The sequence below is a fragment of the Canis lupus genome, chromosome 4, assembly GCF_048164855.1.
Source record: "Canis lupus baileyi chromosome 4, mCanLup2.hap1, whole genome shotgun sequence".
In the NCBI taxonomy this organism is placed as follows: Eukaryota; Metazoa; Chordata; class Mammalia; order Carnivora; family Canidae; genus Canis; species Canis lupus.
Genome location: NC_132841.1, coordinates 3,524,686 through 3,540,214, shown reverse-complemented (window position 1 = coordinate 3,540,214; position 15,529 = coordinate 3,524,686). Strand labels below are relative to the sequence as shown.

The 15,529-nt window shown below is 39.9% G+C and overlaps 1 protein-coding gene across 1 annotated transcript in view; it reads left to right on the top strand.

Moving 5' to 3' along the window:
• The window catches only part of RYR2 (ryanodine receptor 2), a 753,550-nt gene that overhangs the window by 514,430 nt on the left and 223,591 nt on the right, over window positions 1-15,529 (top strand). The window contains exons 33-38 of the mRNA XM_072822940.1: window positions 999-1,113; window positions 2,099-2,259; window positions 4,086-4,245; window positions 4,821-4,907; window positions 8,523-8,749; window positions 14,610-15,414. Of these exons, the coding sequence (XP_072679041.1) occupies window positions 999-1,113; window positions 2,099-2,259; window positions 4,086-4,245; window positions 4,821-4,907; window positions 8,523-8,749; window positions 14,610-15,414 (1,555 nt within the window). The remainder of the gene's footprint in view (window positions 1-998; window positions 1,114-2,098; window positions 2,260-4,085; window positions 4,246-4,820; window positions 4,908-8,522; window positions 8,750-14,609; window positions 15,415-15,529) is intronic.

Below are 15,529 nucleotides of genomic sequence, written 5' to 3'. Positions count from 1 at the left end.
TCTCTTTATCCATTGATGGACATTTGGATAGATTTTACCTCTTGGCCATTGTGAATAATGCTGTTGTGAACATGTATGTGAGAATATATTTTCAAGGCCCTCTTCAAATTATTCTGGATATATACCCAGAAGTGGAATTCCTGCTAGTTCTGTTTTTAAGTTTTTGAGGGAACTTCACACTGTTTTCCACAGCAGCTGTACTATTTTACATTCCCACCAACAGGGCACAAGGGTTTCAATTTATCTACTTTCTTAGCATCCCTTGTTAATTTCATTTTTTTGGGGGGGGGGGGTTGTTTTTGTTTTTGTTTTTTGTTTTTTGATATGGCCATCCTAATGACTGTGAAGTGACATCTCTTGTGGTTTTGATTTTCATTTCCCTAATGATTAGTGATATTGAGCATCTTTTCACATGTTTATAGGCTGTTTGTACATCATCTTTGGAGAAATATCATTTCAGGTTCTTTGCCCATTTTTTTATTGAGTTATTTGCTTTGTTGTTGAGTTGTAGGAGTTCTTTATATATTCTGGATATTAACTGCTTATCAGATATATAATTTACAAGTATTTTCATTTTCTCCTAGGAGTTTTTAAGATGCTTATATTTATGTTCTTGGTTGAAATTTAGAGTATTCTCTCTAAGTAGTATTTTTTATATTCAAGAAAACAAGTTATTTTAGCATCCCTTTTTTGCACTAAATCCTAATTTCTCAAACTTGGTGTGATTGATACTCTGGGTCAGATAATTATTTGTTGTGAGAGTCTGCTCTGTTAATTGAAGGATATTTAGTAGCATCTCTGGCTTCAACCCACTAGGTGCCAGTGGCACACCCCCCCAGCTATGTCAACCCAAACTGACTTCAGATAGTACCAAATACCCTCTAGGAAGTAAAATCACCCTGGTTTTGAACTATTCTACTAAATTGATCATATGGTCATGTTTCAATGAAGTAGAACATTTTGATGTTGCTTATTCTTAGTCCTGTTCTATATTTCAGATTTTTGCTTAGAAGAACCAAGCCAGATTACAGCACGAGCCATTCTGCAAGACTCACTGAAGATGTCCTTGCAGACGATAGGGATGATTACGATTACTTGATGCAAACGTCCACGGTATGAGGTGGCAGCATTTGTCACTTATTCCTCTTTGTCAGTCATTATGTGCTCCATTTCAAAGAGTTCATTTTCACTCATCCTATTTAGCCAGCTTATTTTAAAATTAATTTTTGCTTATATTTTAAGACTGAAAATTTGAAAAATATAAGTATATTCTCATGTATATTATGTACTAAGAGAACTATTTTAGGCAAAATATCCTAATGCTATATTTAATCCTGATGGTGCTATCCCAGTTCTTGGAGATATTTAAATTTCCACTTAATTTTTCCAAGTGCATATGATATCCTTCATCTTAGTGATATGTCTAAAGGAAGATGATTTAAAGTAATTTATTGGATGTCTCATTTTGCCATCTGCCATTTACAGTTTTCCAAACAACTTTTCCTAAAATGCCAAATGGAAAAAATATATAGTTATAGTCCTTGTAGAATGACCTCATGTTTGAGCTAGATTTTCACATGTTAGTTGCCTTTGAAATAGGATTATTTCAAAGTGATTTTAAGGTCTCAAAATACTATATTATCAATAGGAAAGGTGAAGCAGATTCACAGGGGTGGGTAACAGGTATAAAAACTCTAGCATAGATTAGTGTGCTTCTGTAAGCTTAAAGAATTTGAAGCCTACCTGCCTAAATGAATTATTTTTTTTACATAAGTGTAATATATATGTACCCATACATTTGTATGAATGCTATGGATGTACACAAAACACATGTACTAAGGAATATAAAAAGCCTCAAATCACCTAGTGTGTTAGCTCAGACAAAATCTTTTCTCTTTTTCCCATTATTTCTGATTTAATTTCCCTTAGCTCTGTCTTAAGACCTATCTTACAGTATCACTTCTTTGTTCCTATAACATTTTACTTAGGCGAAATGGTTTTAAACAAAGAAATACAGTCTTAGCCACTTCAAAGACATTGTATATCAAAGTTTTGCTTCTTCTTACTCTGCCAACACTTGGTTTTACTGTCTTGACAGTACTATTACTCAGTGAGAATCTTTCCTGGCCAAGAACCTGCAAACGTCTGGGTAGGCTGGATTACATCAGATTTCCATCAATATGATACAGGCTTTGACTTGGACAGAGTTCGTACAGTAACCGTTACCCTAGGAGATGAAAAGGGAAAAGTGCATGAAAGGTCGGTTTTTCTTAATTTTTTTATATGAATGATATCTGATTAAAATGTTGATAAACCTAGGTATTTTTTCCCCATGGATTTCATGTCCAGGATAATATGGTATTTATAGGAACAATATCATCAAACCATTAATTTCAGTGTCCTTTTTGTTGCTCCTACAAACCAGTAAGGAATCCAAGTATATTAAAAGTGAAAAGTATTATAAAGTAAGAACGTGCATTCTTTTTTGAGTAATAATCATATATTCCTTCAGATAACACTGTATGTGACTAACAGTTTGGGTTACCAGTACTTAGCCTTTTTTTTAGGATATAGGGATGGGTGACTGTGAGACCTCTGTGGTCTGAAATGTATCTTGGGAATGGTACATGTGGTGGGGAGAAAAAAGTGAAGACAATATGGGCTAGTAGTCTAGACCAGGTGGACACACTTGAACTCAGACTGAGAACCAGTGGGTTCTTTCCTCAGCTTTGCCATTGACTCGCTGTGTGGCTTTGGGTAAGTCACTTACACTTTCTGTGCCATCCTTTTTCATTTGTAAAACAAAACCAAACTCAAACCAAACCTTCAAAAAAGTGAAGAAGGCTATCTTCCTTGCAGAATAAGCCAAGAGAAGAGCTGACCATTTGCATCTACCTTATGTGCCCATGCATCCTCTGATGTGACAGGTCTCATAGAAAGAGTCCTCCAGAACGTTGCTTTTCTTTTCTACCTGTACCATCATTTTTGATGACTGGAAGCTCACTTGCCTGCCTTCAGGTCTTAACACTGGAGCCCTTGAGACAGTGGGCTGAGCCCAAATCTCCAGTCAAGGGTGCTTAACATCAGTATGGGGGCCCAAGACCACCTCTGGGAATTTTCTTGCAGGACACACCTGATTTTCAGAGATGGCAACAGTATAAGGAAATAACCCAACAGAGGGATAGGATACCTGAGAGATGATTTTAGTGTAAGACATAGAGGATGGGGAAGGGTTGTTGAATCTTATGTCAGTATGGCAAAGATACAGAGCCAACTTGATTATTCTGAAACTGACTTTATCTCAGCCTTCTTTTTCCTTTCCTCTGACTTGCCTGCCTTTGATTTTGTTTTGTTTTGTTTGTTTGTTTGTTTGTTTGCTAGTTTTATGAACACATTCACTCTGTTGTGGCAGGGAAAGGGAAGGAGGCAAAGCGCAAATCACTCAGGTTTATTACTATCTCTGGTAAAGGTATGGGTGAGGGTGAAACAGGGTTTGTTGTTAATATCACTGATTTTTATGCATAGTCTAGCTAATTCTTTCTCTTGTAACAAATCACCAGGAATTGTCCACAAAGGGGCATAATTTTAGCCAAATTTTAAATATACTGAATCACTAGATGGCTCATGTAGAATTTGCCTAAGGACTTTGATAGTGCTTGGAAATGAATGCTTCTCATCCCTGAACAAGTGGTAAAAAAAAAACAAACAAACCCTATGAGAATGAAAATTGCAAATTTGGATGATTATTTAATAGTTAAACTTTTTTGAACCTCAGAACAAGGTGCAGTTTGGTTTGAGTTTTTGGAGGGAAGGTGCAGGTCAGTTTTTACCTGATTCCAAGCTTGTTGACCTGTCTTCATTAGGTGTGAAATTTAGAGACGTGGAAGACCTGATTCAGAATGTCCACCAAGTCAATGGAGTTCTGCTCAGAATCACAGAATCGGGCCCATTGTGCACCTCTCCCATTACAGCATGAGCTTGTTGCTTGCGCAGCATAATTTAGGTTTAGTTTGCAAGATACACATGCTTTCTGTCCTGTCTGTGGTCGTGCAAAGATGAACATGTGTTTTTTTTTTGAAATTCAGCATCAAACGCAGCAACTGCTATATGGTATGTGCAGGCGAGAGCATGAGCCCTGGGCAAGGACGCAACAACAATGGCCTGGAGATCGGGTGTGTGGTGGACGCCGCCAGTGGGCTGCTCACATTCACCGCCAATGGCAAGGAGCTGAGCACGTACTACCAGGTCTGTGGGCCGGGATGGCAGCGTGCTTCCAGAAAGAGAGCCTCTTCTCCCCATGAGAGGAAGACATTTTAGATAAAAAGTACATTAGGAATTAGAAGAAAACAGTAGGTTGCTTGGGTGACTCAGTGGGTTAAGCATCCCACTCTTGATTTCCACTCAGATCATGGTCTCTAGGTCATGGGATAGAGGCCCTGCTTGCTCAAGGGGAGTCTGCTTCTCCCTCTTCCTCTGGCTGCCCCCCCCGTTCATGCTATTTCTCTCTCAAATAAGTAAATAAATTCTTAAAAAAAAGAAATTAGAAGAAGATGAAAACAGAAATGAGTTTAATTCTGCCTTTCTTACTTCTGTTTGAATAGTAATAGTGCCTTTTGGAGGAAACAGTACATTTCTCCAAGCATATTCTTATGGGATTGAAGTTAAATACTCTGAATCATTATTGAAAGAGAATATCTATCTGAGAGAATGCAGGTGTCCAGTCACCTTCTGTGAAGTATTCTTGAGTTGTTATAAATGAAATATTTTTTCTTTATGTTCCATCATTGACTAATCTGACCAAATTCATTTGTTTATTTAAGGTGGAGCCAAGTACAAAATTATTTCCTGCAGTGTTTGCACAAGCTACAAGTCCCAATGTTTTCCAGTTTGAGTTGGGAAGAATAAAGGTAAGACAGAAATCATTGCTGATATTTTGTTTGAGGTCTTTCTATTAGGGAATAGCAGTCACTTCTTAAATGAGTTCAGTATTTTTTAGTACTGATATTAGTCACATAAATTATTCTTTAAAAGAAAGGTGAGCCATATTTGAAAGTTCTGTAATCTCGTTCAGGTCACTGGGGCAACAAAATTAATTAGAAAGGATTTCTGCAACAATTTAAATAATTTTTTAATCAATTAAAATAATAAGAACAAAAAAAGGGTTTCTCTGTGGTTACCATAAATATATTATTCAATAAAACAAGGCTGATATAGAGCCAAAATGCCAAATAACATACCATTCAATAATCACTGAACTCACAGGTTAACTGGTAAATGGGTTTAAAGATAGGAAACTGCTATATAATGGTGCTAGAATACTGCAGGTGTAGAGTAACTCTGGGAAGAAATGGAGGAACAGAGAAGTTGGAGTTTGGAAGAGTTGGGCCCGGTAAAGCTAAAAGAAGAGGGGTCATTCAGATTGATTCTTAACTGTTGAATAAGAGATCTCAGAATATGTTTATTAATAGGGGAGGCCATTCTAGATGGAGGATACTAGAAAGCAAAAGCACCTGAGTCAGTGTGCTGAAGGTTAAAGAATTCAATGTGACCATAACCTAGTGCCCCTTACAGGATGTGGCTGGAGATTAATATATATAGAAGGCAGTCCATGCTGGAAAGGCCTTGAATGCTATTCTAAGAAGTTGGCACCTATTATATACATATTGTTGATCCATTGGAAACTTGAAGCAGGGGCCTGAGTATAATAAAGCCCATTTTGGAAGAATACATTGGCAGTAATGTGGAGGTGGCAATGTGGAGAAGAATGAGAACAGGCAGTAACAATGAGGTTTTGACAATTTGATGCTCGTCTGCATGGGATAAGATGTAGGAACTGTGGAAGTCATTAATGGAGAGACAATGAAGACGTTCTAGAGGAGAAATGAATAAAATTTGACAATTAATTGGATTAATAGGATTTGTTGATAAATTGGATTCAGGTACTCAAGGAGAATGAAGAATCAGGAATTATTAATTGTTTTTAGTTTGGACAACTAATGGATGCTAATACAACAAACAGAAGAGCTTGTTGAAATTCAGGAAAAGGAATTGAATTGGATTTTGCAATTGTAAAAGTTGAGATGCCAGGCACACATCAGGATGGAAATAGTAGATGGTTTTACAGTGCTGATGCGGTGACCTTGGGCATGTTACTTAAGCTGTGTGAGCTCAGTTTTTGCCTTTGTAAAATGAGATTCTCAGCAGCCACAGAAAGACAAATATGATATGGACTAAAGGAATCCACGACTCTTATTAATTAGGAGGGTTTCTGTGACCTTACCAGAAGAATTTCAGCAAAATGATGGATAAAGCTATATTACAGAAAATTCAGGACTGAAAATGAGAGAAAGACCAGAGGTTTGGATGCTTTTATATATATGTATATATGTATATATGTAAAATTTATATATATATGTTATATTTATGGTTTTATGTATATGTATATATGTAAAATTTATATATTTATACATACATTTGCACAATATGTATATTGTATATATATAAATTAATCAAAAAGTGATCATTTCTTAGAACTCTGACTCATATGTTGGTCTGTTTGACATTTTCTGGGTGTTTTACAGACATCTCAAATTAAATATGTCCAAATGGGTCTGCTGACCATCATACTCATACCTTCTCCTCCTTACTAAGATCTATAGTCTTTTTCAACGTCAGTAGCAAATCCAGTTGCTCAGGCCCACAACCTTGAAGTCATTCTGGACTTCTCTCCTTGACATTCTGTATCCCAATTCCCTCTACCAGCAGATCCTCACCCTGCAACCTGTCACCATCACCCTTTTTGATGACCACACCAATCTCCATTACCATTATTCCTTTTTTTTATTTCAAAAAATTATTTTATTTAAATTCAATTATTTAACATATGGTACATTATTGATTTCAGAGGTAGAGGTCAGTGATTCATCAGTCTTATATAATACCCAGTGCTCTTCCCATCAAGTGCCCTCCTCAATGCCCATCACCCAGTTACCCCACCCTCCACCCTGCTCCTCTCCAGCAGCTCTCAGTTCATCACCATCATTCCTCATCAAGTTCCTGCACAGACTCCTGATGGGGTCTCCTGAATTCCCCCTTGCCCATCTGTTCATCACGCAACAATCTGAGTGACTGTCACTGCTCTCAAATAGAAATCAAATTATGCCATTTCTACTACTCAAAACTCTCAAAACCCGCTTTCCTGGCATTTAAAGCTCCAAGGTTTCATGATGGTTCTCAAGTCTACAGCCTGCTGTCCTATTACCTCATTGACTTTATCTCTTGCTCTTCTCCCCTCCTTCACTCTGCTCCAGCCACCCTGGCCTCCAGCTCTTCCTCAAACTTGGCAGGCAGACTTCCTCCTTGTGTCCTTTGCATTAACCGTTGTTTCTGCCTGGAAATGTCTTACCCCCATGTCCACATGGTTCTTCTTTGGGTTTTTCTTTAAATGACATCTTCTCAGGGACACCGCTTCTGAATACCCTATTTATTATTGCTGCTCTGCCTTCTGGTTCCTCCATCCTGGGTCTACTGTTGAATCTACTTCTTTCTGACTTTGTTTATTTTATGTCTCCAATTAAAAAAAAAAAAAAGGGAAGAAGAAGCTGGATGGGAGGAGGGATTTTGTGTGCTCTATTCATTTGGTGCCTAAAGCCTGCCAGGCCTTTTTTTTTTTTTTTTTTTTTTCCCAGTAGCAGAAAAGAATAGGAAAGTAGGTTGAGGATGAGATAGTCTCAAAGTGTACATTAGACAAGGCTTTATGGGAAACGGAGATAGTCAAGATAGTGGGAAAGGTAAGGCTGTTGTTTCCGTATGGCTGGCTCATAAGCAGCAGGCAGGGGGTGGTGTCAAGGTCATAAGTGAATGAATAAGCTTTGGCAAAGTAGAGACCTCTCTTTCCCTGAGATCAGACCGAAGGAATTAGAAAGGCTAAAGATGATAAATATGAGAGGTGAGGCAAGGTGGAGAACAAATAAATTGTGAACAAATAAATTGTGATGAATTTTATTTTCTTGTGTGATAGTCCTGTTTATCTGTTGAGCTGTCTCTGGTATACCAATGGCTCCTAACCCCTGATAAACCTGACTGTGAGTGAGTGAGTGGTTGGAAGAGGAGGTGGGTGACGGGAGGCAGAAAGGAGAGAGAGCCAAGTGCATAGAACACTTCTGGAGTTGGCTGCCAAAAGCAGCTGAAGGCCTGCCACATTTCACTGTGAGCCCATCTTGGTAAATAAATATGAAGATTCTGTGGTTATACTTGGATGCCACTGCATTCCCAGTGAGCCTGAGGGTGTATATGAAAGCAATATCCCCAGACCTGTGTGCCTGCCCTGAAGTTCTAGGTAGGTTCTCTCATAATATTTTTTCCTCTTATCCTTGCAGGAGCAAATCAATGCAAGTTCTATTACTTCTCATATTGACTTTGCTGGATTCAGGATCTCTTCCCTGTGCAGCACTGAGGCCGTTACTTCATTACCCCCGTAGACTGTTATCAATTAATTCTTTCTTTGCTCCCCCATTCCCTAGAACGTGATGCCTCTGTCAGCGGGATTGTTCAAGAGTGAGCACAAAAACCCTGTGCCACAATGTCCCCCACGTCTCCATGTGCAATTTCTATCCCACGTCCTGTGGAGCAGAATGCCCAACCAGTTCTTGAAGGTAGATGTCTCTCGAATAAGTGAGCGCCAAGGCTGGCTGGTGCAGTGTTTGGATCCCCTGCAGTTCATGTCTCTTCATATCCCAGAGGAGAACAGGTCAGCCTTTACTGTCTGATTGCGACCCTTCGAATGACAATGTCAGCCTGGAGGTTTTAGGGGTGTTGCTGGGAAAACAAAATGAAACTTTAAAAATATCTAATTGCTTGGGGGAAATGGAGCTACTGTTTCACATATTTCAAATTTCAGTCTCTTTCTCAACCAGTGTGTTACTGAGACAAAACTATGATACTACCCTTGGAGGAGCCATGTATTGTTCCTTTCCTCTTGTTTTATCTATGTTGATGGCAGGTAAACATTCAGACAACTACACCTGCAATCTTTCTTAAGACTTAGCAGTCATATAGTGTCATAGAGTATGATATTATATGATATTAGTGGCAGAATCATAGATATTACTTGGTTCAGCCCTTTCTTTGAAACATGTGGGGGCGCCAGCGTGGCTCAGATAGTTAAGCGTCCGCCTTCAGCTTAGGTCATGATCTCCTGGTCCTGGGATCCAGCCCCATGTCTGGCTCCCTGCTCAACAGGGGCGTCTGCTTCTCCCTCTCCCTCTGCCTCTCCCCCTGCTCATGCTCTCTCTCTCTCTGTATCTCTCTGTCTCAAATGAATAAATAAAATCTTTAAAAAAAAAACAGAAAGATGTGAAAACTGAGATTAGAAGACATTCATGAAAGAAAATTGTGAAAATATTTGGAGGGCCTTGGAAACAAGGTTATATGCATTCTAGGCAGTAATAGTAATGATACAAAGTACAGTAAATATTTGAAGGTAACTTTGTTTATGATTTCAATTTTTCCATGCTGACAAAATTGTAGAGGTTTCATTTTAGTAACTCATTATCAATCAAGAGCTGAGTTGCTAAGTTTTGGACCAGGATTTCCCCTCCCAAAATATAATTTAAAAGTTCAGTCACAAACTGAGTGAAAACATTGCATGAGAACAATGCGAAGATACATGGATTTGTTATCTTTTTTAAAAAAAGATTTTATTTATTTATTCATGAGGGTCAGAGAGACAGAGGCAGAGACATAGACAGAGGGAGAAGCAGGCTCCATGCAGGGAGCCCGATGTGGGACTCGATCTCAGGACCCTGGGATCACGACCTGAGCCAAAGGTAGATGCTCAAACACTGAGCTACCCAGGTGTTCCTGTTATCTTTGTGTTTTAAGTCTTTAATCTGAAAACGGTTGTAGGAGCTATGTCTGTTTTTAATGTATTTAGAAATACTTGGGGGGCACCTAGGTGGCTCAGTGGTTGAGCATCTCTACCTCTTTCTGTTACCTCTCATGAATAAATAAAATCTTAACAACAACAACAAAAAGAAATACTTGGCTTTCTTCTTTTGTTTTTGTTTTACACCTCTGCTTTGGAAAAACAGTTTATCATCTCCTCAGAAATGTAAATATAGAGTTGCCACACTACCTATCAATTCCATTCCTAGGTATATACTCAAGAGAAGTGAAAACACAACCGTGCAAAAACTTGTACACGAACTTTTGTAGCAACATTATTTATCATAGGCCAAAAGTTGAGAACAAGCCAAATCCTACCAACTGATGCATTGATGAATAAAATGTGGAATATCCACATGCTATTATTTGGCAATAAAAAGGAATGAAGTACCCATACATGATATAGAACAGATGAACCTTAAAAATACTAAGTTAAAGAAGCCAGTTACAAAAAACACATACTGTAGGATTCTGTTTACCTGAAAAGCCCATAAAATAGGTATATTTTTAGTAGGACAAAGTAGATTAGTAATTACTTAGAGTGGGAGGTTTGAGGAGGGTGGACCTGAGGAGTGACTGCTAATGAGTCCTGGTTACTTTTGGGGTGATAAGAATGTTCTAAACTACAATTATGATTCTCGTTGCACAATTCCATGAATACACTAAAACTATTGAATTATATATCTATAATTTGTATATAGCATATTTTAAATAGATAAACTGTAGAGTGTATAAATTATATCCCAGTAAAAACAACTTAAAATAAATCCACAAAGAAAAACTAATCTGGCCAAGGAGAACTTTTTCATGCATTATGTATTTATATACATATTTTAAGTGAAATAATTAGGAAGATGTATCATTCATAATGTCCTCTTTGAATGATTAGATCTTATTTTAATTTCGTACCTCTTCTTTTATGTGAGAAATGTTTTATTAGAATATTGCATCTGATGATTTTTTTTTTCAACACTTAACGAGGGACACCTGGCTGGCTTAGTGGTTGAGTATCTGCCTTCCACTCAGGTCGTGATCCTGGGGTCCTGGGATCGAGTCCTGCATCGTGTTCCCCACAGGGAGTCTGCTTCTCCCTCTGCCTATGTCTCTACATCTCTCTGTGTGTATCTCATGAATAAATAAATAAGATCATAAAAAAACACTCAACAACAACAAAAAGAAAGGTAACATTTGGGATTTGGGAAGGGAGTTTTCTTGGTGAGGGAAGATATTTTACTAAGCAGAAGACACATACACAGTTCATAATTTAATTTACCTTTTTTTTTTTTTTTTTTTGATTGAGGCTTCTCTCCTCAACTAAAAAGTAAGTTCCCTTAGTGGAGGAATTATGTCTGCAGTGTTCACCATCAGGTCCCCAGGGCACAGTGCTTAATCCATAATAGACCCTCTGTAATATATTTTTTCAGATTTTATTGACGTATTTGAAAGAGAGAGAGGGAGAGAGAGAACAAGCAAGGGAAATGGCAGACAAAAGAGAGGGAAAAGCAGGCTGAGCAGGGAGCCTTGATCCCACAACCCTGAGATCATGACCTAAGCTGAAGGCAGACACTTATTTGGCTGAGTGACCCAGGCACCCCAACCTTTTATAATATTTGAAGAATAAAATAATGATACTGACTTATAAAAAATATTTCTCCAGGGAGTTCTGTTAAAGAATATGATGCATTATATTAGCTTTTACTGCAGTAACAACTCCCGAATCTCAGTGGCTTGTAAAGAGACATGTATTTTCTCTCATGTTACATGGGGTCACTGGTCCACTGTAGCTCTGCTCCCAGCCGGGATGGGCTGTGCGTGTGGTCCATGTGCCTTCTTGCCCTGCGGCCCAACCAATGGGGCAGCTCCAACCTGAGACATCCGGCTTCCATGGCCAAGTGTGGGTGAGCAGGAGGGTTAATGGACACATCTGGTCTCTCAAGAACTCCTTTTTGCTTGTGGCAGATGTGATGTTCACTCATGTTTTATTGGCCCAAGCAAGTCATATAGTCAAGGCCAAAGGAAGTAAGGCAGATAAGATTACATACAGGGAAGACAGAAGAGGGAGAATATTTATAAGTGACAGTATAATCTATATCATGGATTATATATATTTTTTATTTTTTTACAGATTTTGTTTATTCATGAGAGACACACAGAGACACACAGAGAGAGACAGAGACACAGGCAAAGGGAGAAGCAGGCTCCCTGCGGGGAGCTGGATGCGGGACTCGATCCCAGGACCCCGGGATCACGCCCTGAGCTGAAGGCAGATGCTCAACTGCTGAGCCAATCAGGTGCCCCTTATGGGCTATACTTTATATTTATTATTGTCTCTATAACAGATACAACAATGAGTTATTTCTTTTGCTGTCCTCCAGTTAAAGCCATAGCTCATTAAAGTATGAATCTTGCTACAAGCAGTCAGTGTGGGAAGACGGAGTAAACCGGTCAAGGTATATGCTTTGGTTTGCCTTGACCTAAGTGCAAACTTAGGAAGTGTAGACTCTAAATCCTTCAGACTTGTCTTTATTCATTCATTCCACAGTGCTTAGTAGTCCTCATTGTATCCCTGGCACTGGATAGTAAACGATGTAAACAACGGACATGACCCTTACCTTAAAAGACTTCATGATCTGGGAGGGGAGAGAGGTGCTTTAAAACAAAGAACAGGGGTGCCATAAAGTGAATAATGGGGGGTGGGTTGGAAGGTGGCAGTGACAATGTGACCTATAGAGTCCTTAGATGATGTGTCTTGGAAGTGACAAGTTGAGAATGATTAGGCAGTAGACAAAGTTATGTTCTTCAGTAAGAACCTAAAATGCCGACGTTCTGTGTCACTACAATGAACAGGTGTATATATTCTGATCATCAGCCAGGCAAACGGTGTTCTTGAGAGCCTGGAGGGCCTTGCTGAGACATGGGAATCATTGTCCACTATACTTTGCAGACAGAGGTCTGCTCAATTATACCTTCCCAAGAATAGGGTGCTAGCAGCTGGGCCCCACTGTTGTATGGTTTCCTGGAGGTGTAGATGGTATACAGGGTGAATAATCATTCACCTTGGTTTTCTAATGCATAAAACTTCTGATTCTGAGATTTGGGAGGTGCGGCCTGTCTGGAATAATTCTGCAGCAGCAAGTCATACCTGTGAGCCAGGGCAGCATAGATAACAGTGGATGGGCATGGACAGGCTCACAGAGTACCTAAGGACAGTGACAGAGCTTAACAACAACTAATCACAAACAATTACTCAGCACCTACTGTGTACCAGGCTAAGTGCTGGGTGAATATTGATAAATAAGTCAGATAATAACCCATGCTCTGATGAGTTTATATTACAGTATCACCAAGGACACTTTCCTAGATGAATGAGTCATTCCTTTTATTATGAATATATCAAGTTTCTACATTTAATTCCCCAGTGTCACCCATGAGCCATCTTAATAATTTAAATAAATAGTGTAGAAAAATGAGCACATCTGAAGAGATTAGGTGCTCTATTTTTTAAAGGAATGGCTTTCTGCAGGCGCATCCTGGCCATACTTTTAAGGTTTTATGTGTTGGAAAGGCATGATGTATGGTAAAAACAAAATGACCTGAATTTAAGAAGCCAGTGTAACCAGATTCCCAGTGGAAACTTGCCTGAGTGCAATATCACACATAGTGTTTGTTTCATGAGCTGCATATACCTGGTGAAGCCAGGGCTGCATCGGTGTACGTGTGGGGCTCTAAGGGATGTCTAAGGAGCTAACTCTTGTCAGAGGAATTAGCCCTCTGTACACTTACTTCTGACTGGTCAGGCTAATAGCTAGTGGTGGGTTAGAGAGAAGGGCAACATAGCCTAAGGCAGAGTGAGTGTTCTGGCTTCTTGAGTTAGCTTAGCCAAGTTGGAAAAGGACATTCAGAATTTTCCATGGAGTTCTCAACTTTTTAAAGAAAGGGAGTCCCTGCAAGCCTGGTGGCTCAGTGGTTGAGCGTCTGCCTTTGGCTCAGGTCGAGATCCCAGGGTCCTGGGATTGCTCCCTGCAGGGAGCCTGCTTCTCCCTCTGCCTGTGTCTCTGCCTCTCTCTCTATCTCTCATGAATAAATAAATAAAATTTTAAAAAAGAAAAAGAAAGAAAGAAAGAAAGAAAGAAAGAAAGAAAGAAAGAAAGAAAGAAAGAAAAAGGGAGCCCCCCATATTCAGATGGAAACTCTGTATTGAAACAAGGTACCCCAAGGTGATGGAACATGAAGAAGCTCCAAGTGCTACTGGTTGGAAATTTCCAATGTAAAATTGTATGCAGAGGAAAACTTGCAACGTATCTAGTACTGATTAAGAGTAAACAAAACAGGGGCACCTGGGTGGCTCAGTAAGCATCTGCCTTCAGCTCAGGGCAAGACCCCAGGGTCCTGGGATCCAGTCTCACATTGGGTTCTCCGGAGGGAGCCTGCTTCTCCCTCTGCCTTTGTCTTTGCCTCTCTCTGACTATCACGAGTAAATAGAGTCTTAAAAAACAAAACAACACTACGCTATCATGAAACCTGTCATAGAAAACTATTTAAAAAAAAAAGTGTCTGTTTCTGTAACTTTTGGAATTTCTGAGGTACATAGATTTCTCCTCTGATTCGGTACTTTAACAGCCATGGCACGCTTCACCTTGCTGCCGCTCTCCTCCCTTCCACAGGTCAGTGGACATACTGGAATTGACGGAGCAGGAGGAGCTGCTGAAGTTCCACTATCACACTCTCAGGCTTTACTCTGCTGTGTGTGCCCTTGGGAACCACCGGGTGGCCCATGCCTTGTGCAGCCACGTGGATGAACCTCAGCTGCTCTACGCCATCGAGAACAAATACATGCCTGGCTTGCTGCGTGCTGGCTACTACGACTTGCTCATTGACATCCACCTCAGCTCCTATGCCACTGCCAGGCTCATGATGAACAGTGAGTTCATCGTGCCCATGACAGAGGAGACCAAGAGCATCACCCTTTTCCCTGATGAGAACAAAAAACATGGTCTCCCGGGAATTGGCCTCAGCACTTCCCTCAGGCCACGGATACAATTTTCCTCCCCCAGTTTTGTAAGCATTAATAATGAATGTTACCAGTACAGTCCAGAGTTCCCACTGGACATCCTCAAGGCCAAAACCATTCAGATGCTGACAGAAGCTGTGAAAGAGGGCAGCCTTCACGCCCGGGACCCAGTTGGGGGGACAACTGAGTTCTTGTTTGTACCTCTCATCAAGCTTTTCTATACTCTACTCATCATGGGGATCTTCCACAATGAGGACTTGAAACACATCTTGCAGTTGATAGAGCCCAGCGTATTCAAGGAAGCTGCCACTCCAGATGAGGAGACTGAGGCACTGGAGAAGGAACCCTGCCCAGAAGACTCCAAGTCAGAAGGAGCTGGAGAAGAAGAAGCCAAAGGGGTTAAGAGGCCCAAGGAAGGCCTGCTCCAAATGAAACTGCCTGAGCCAGTTAAATTGCAGGTAATCAGAAAAAAATGATTTTAGTGAACTTCAGAGTCACTAACTATGACTTTTGCCTTTGTCTCCTTTTCTCTTGGGGGTTGTGTGTGTGTGTACTTTGGTGTTCCAATATAAT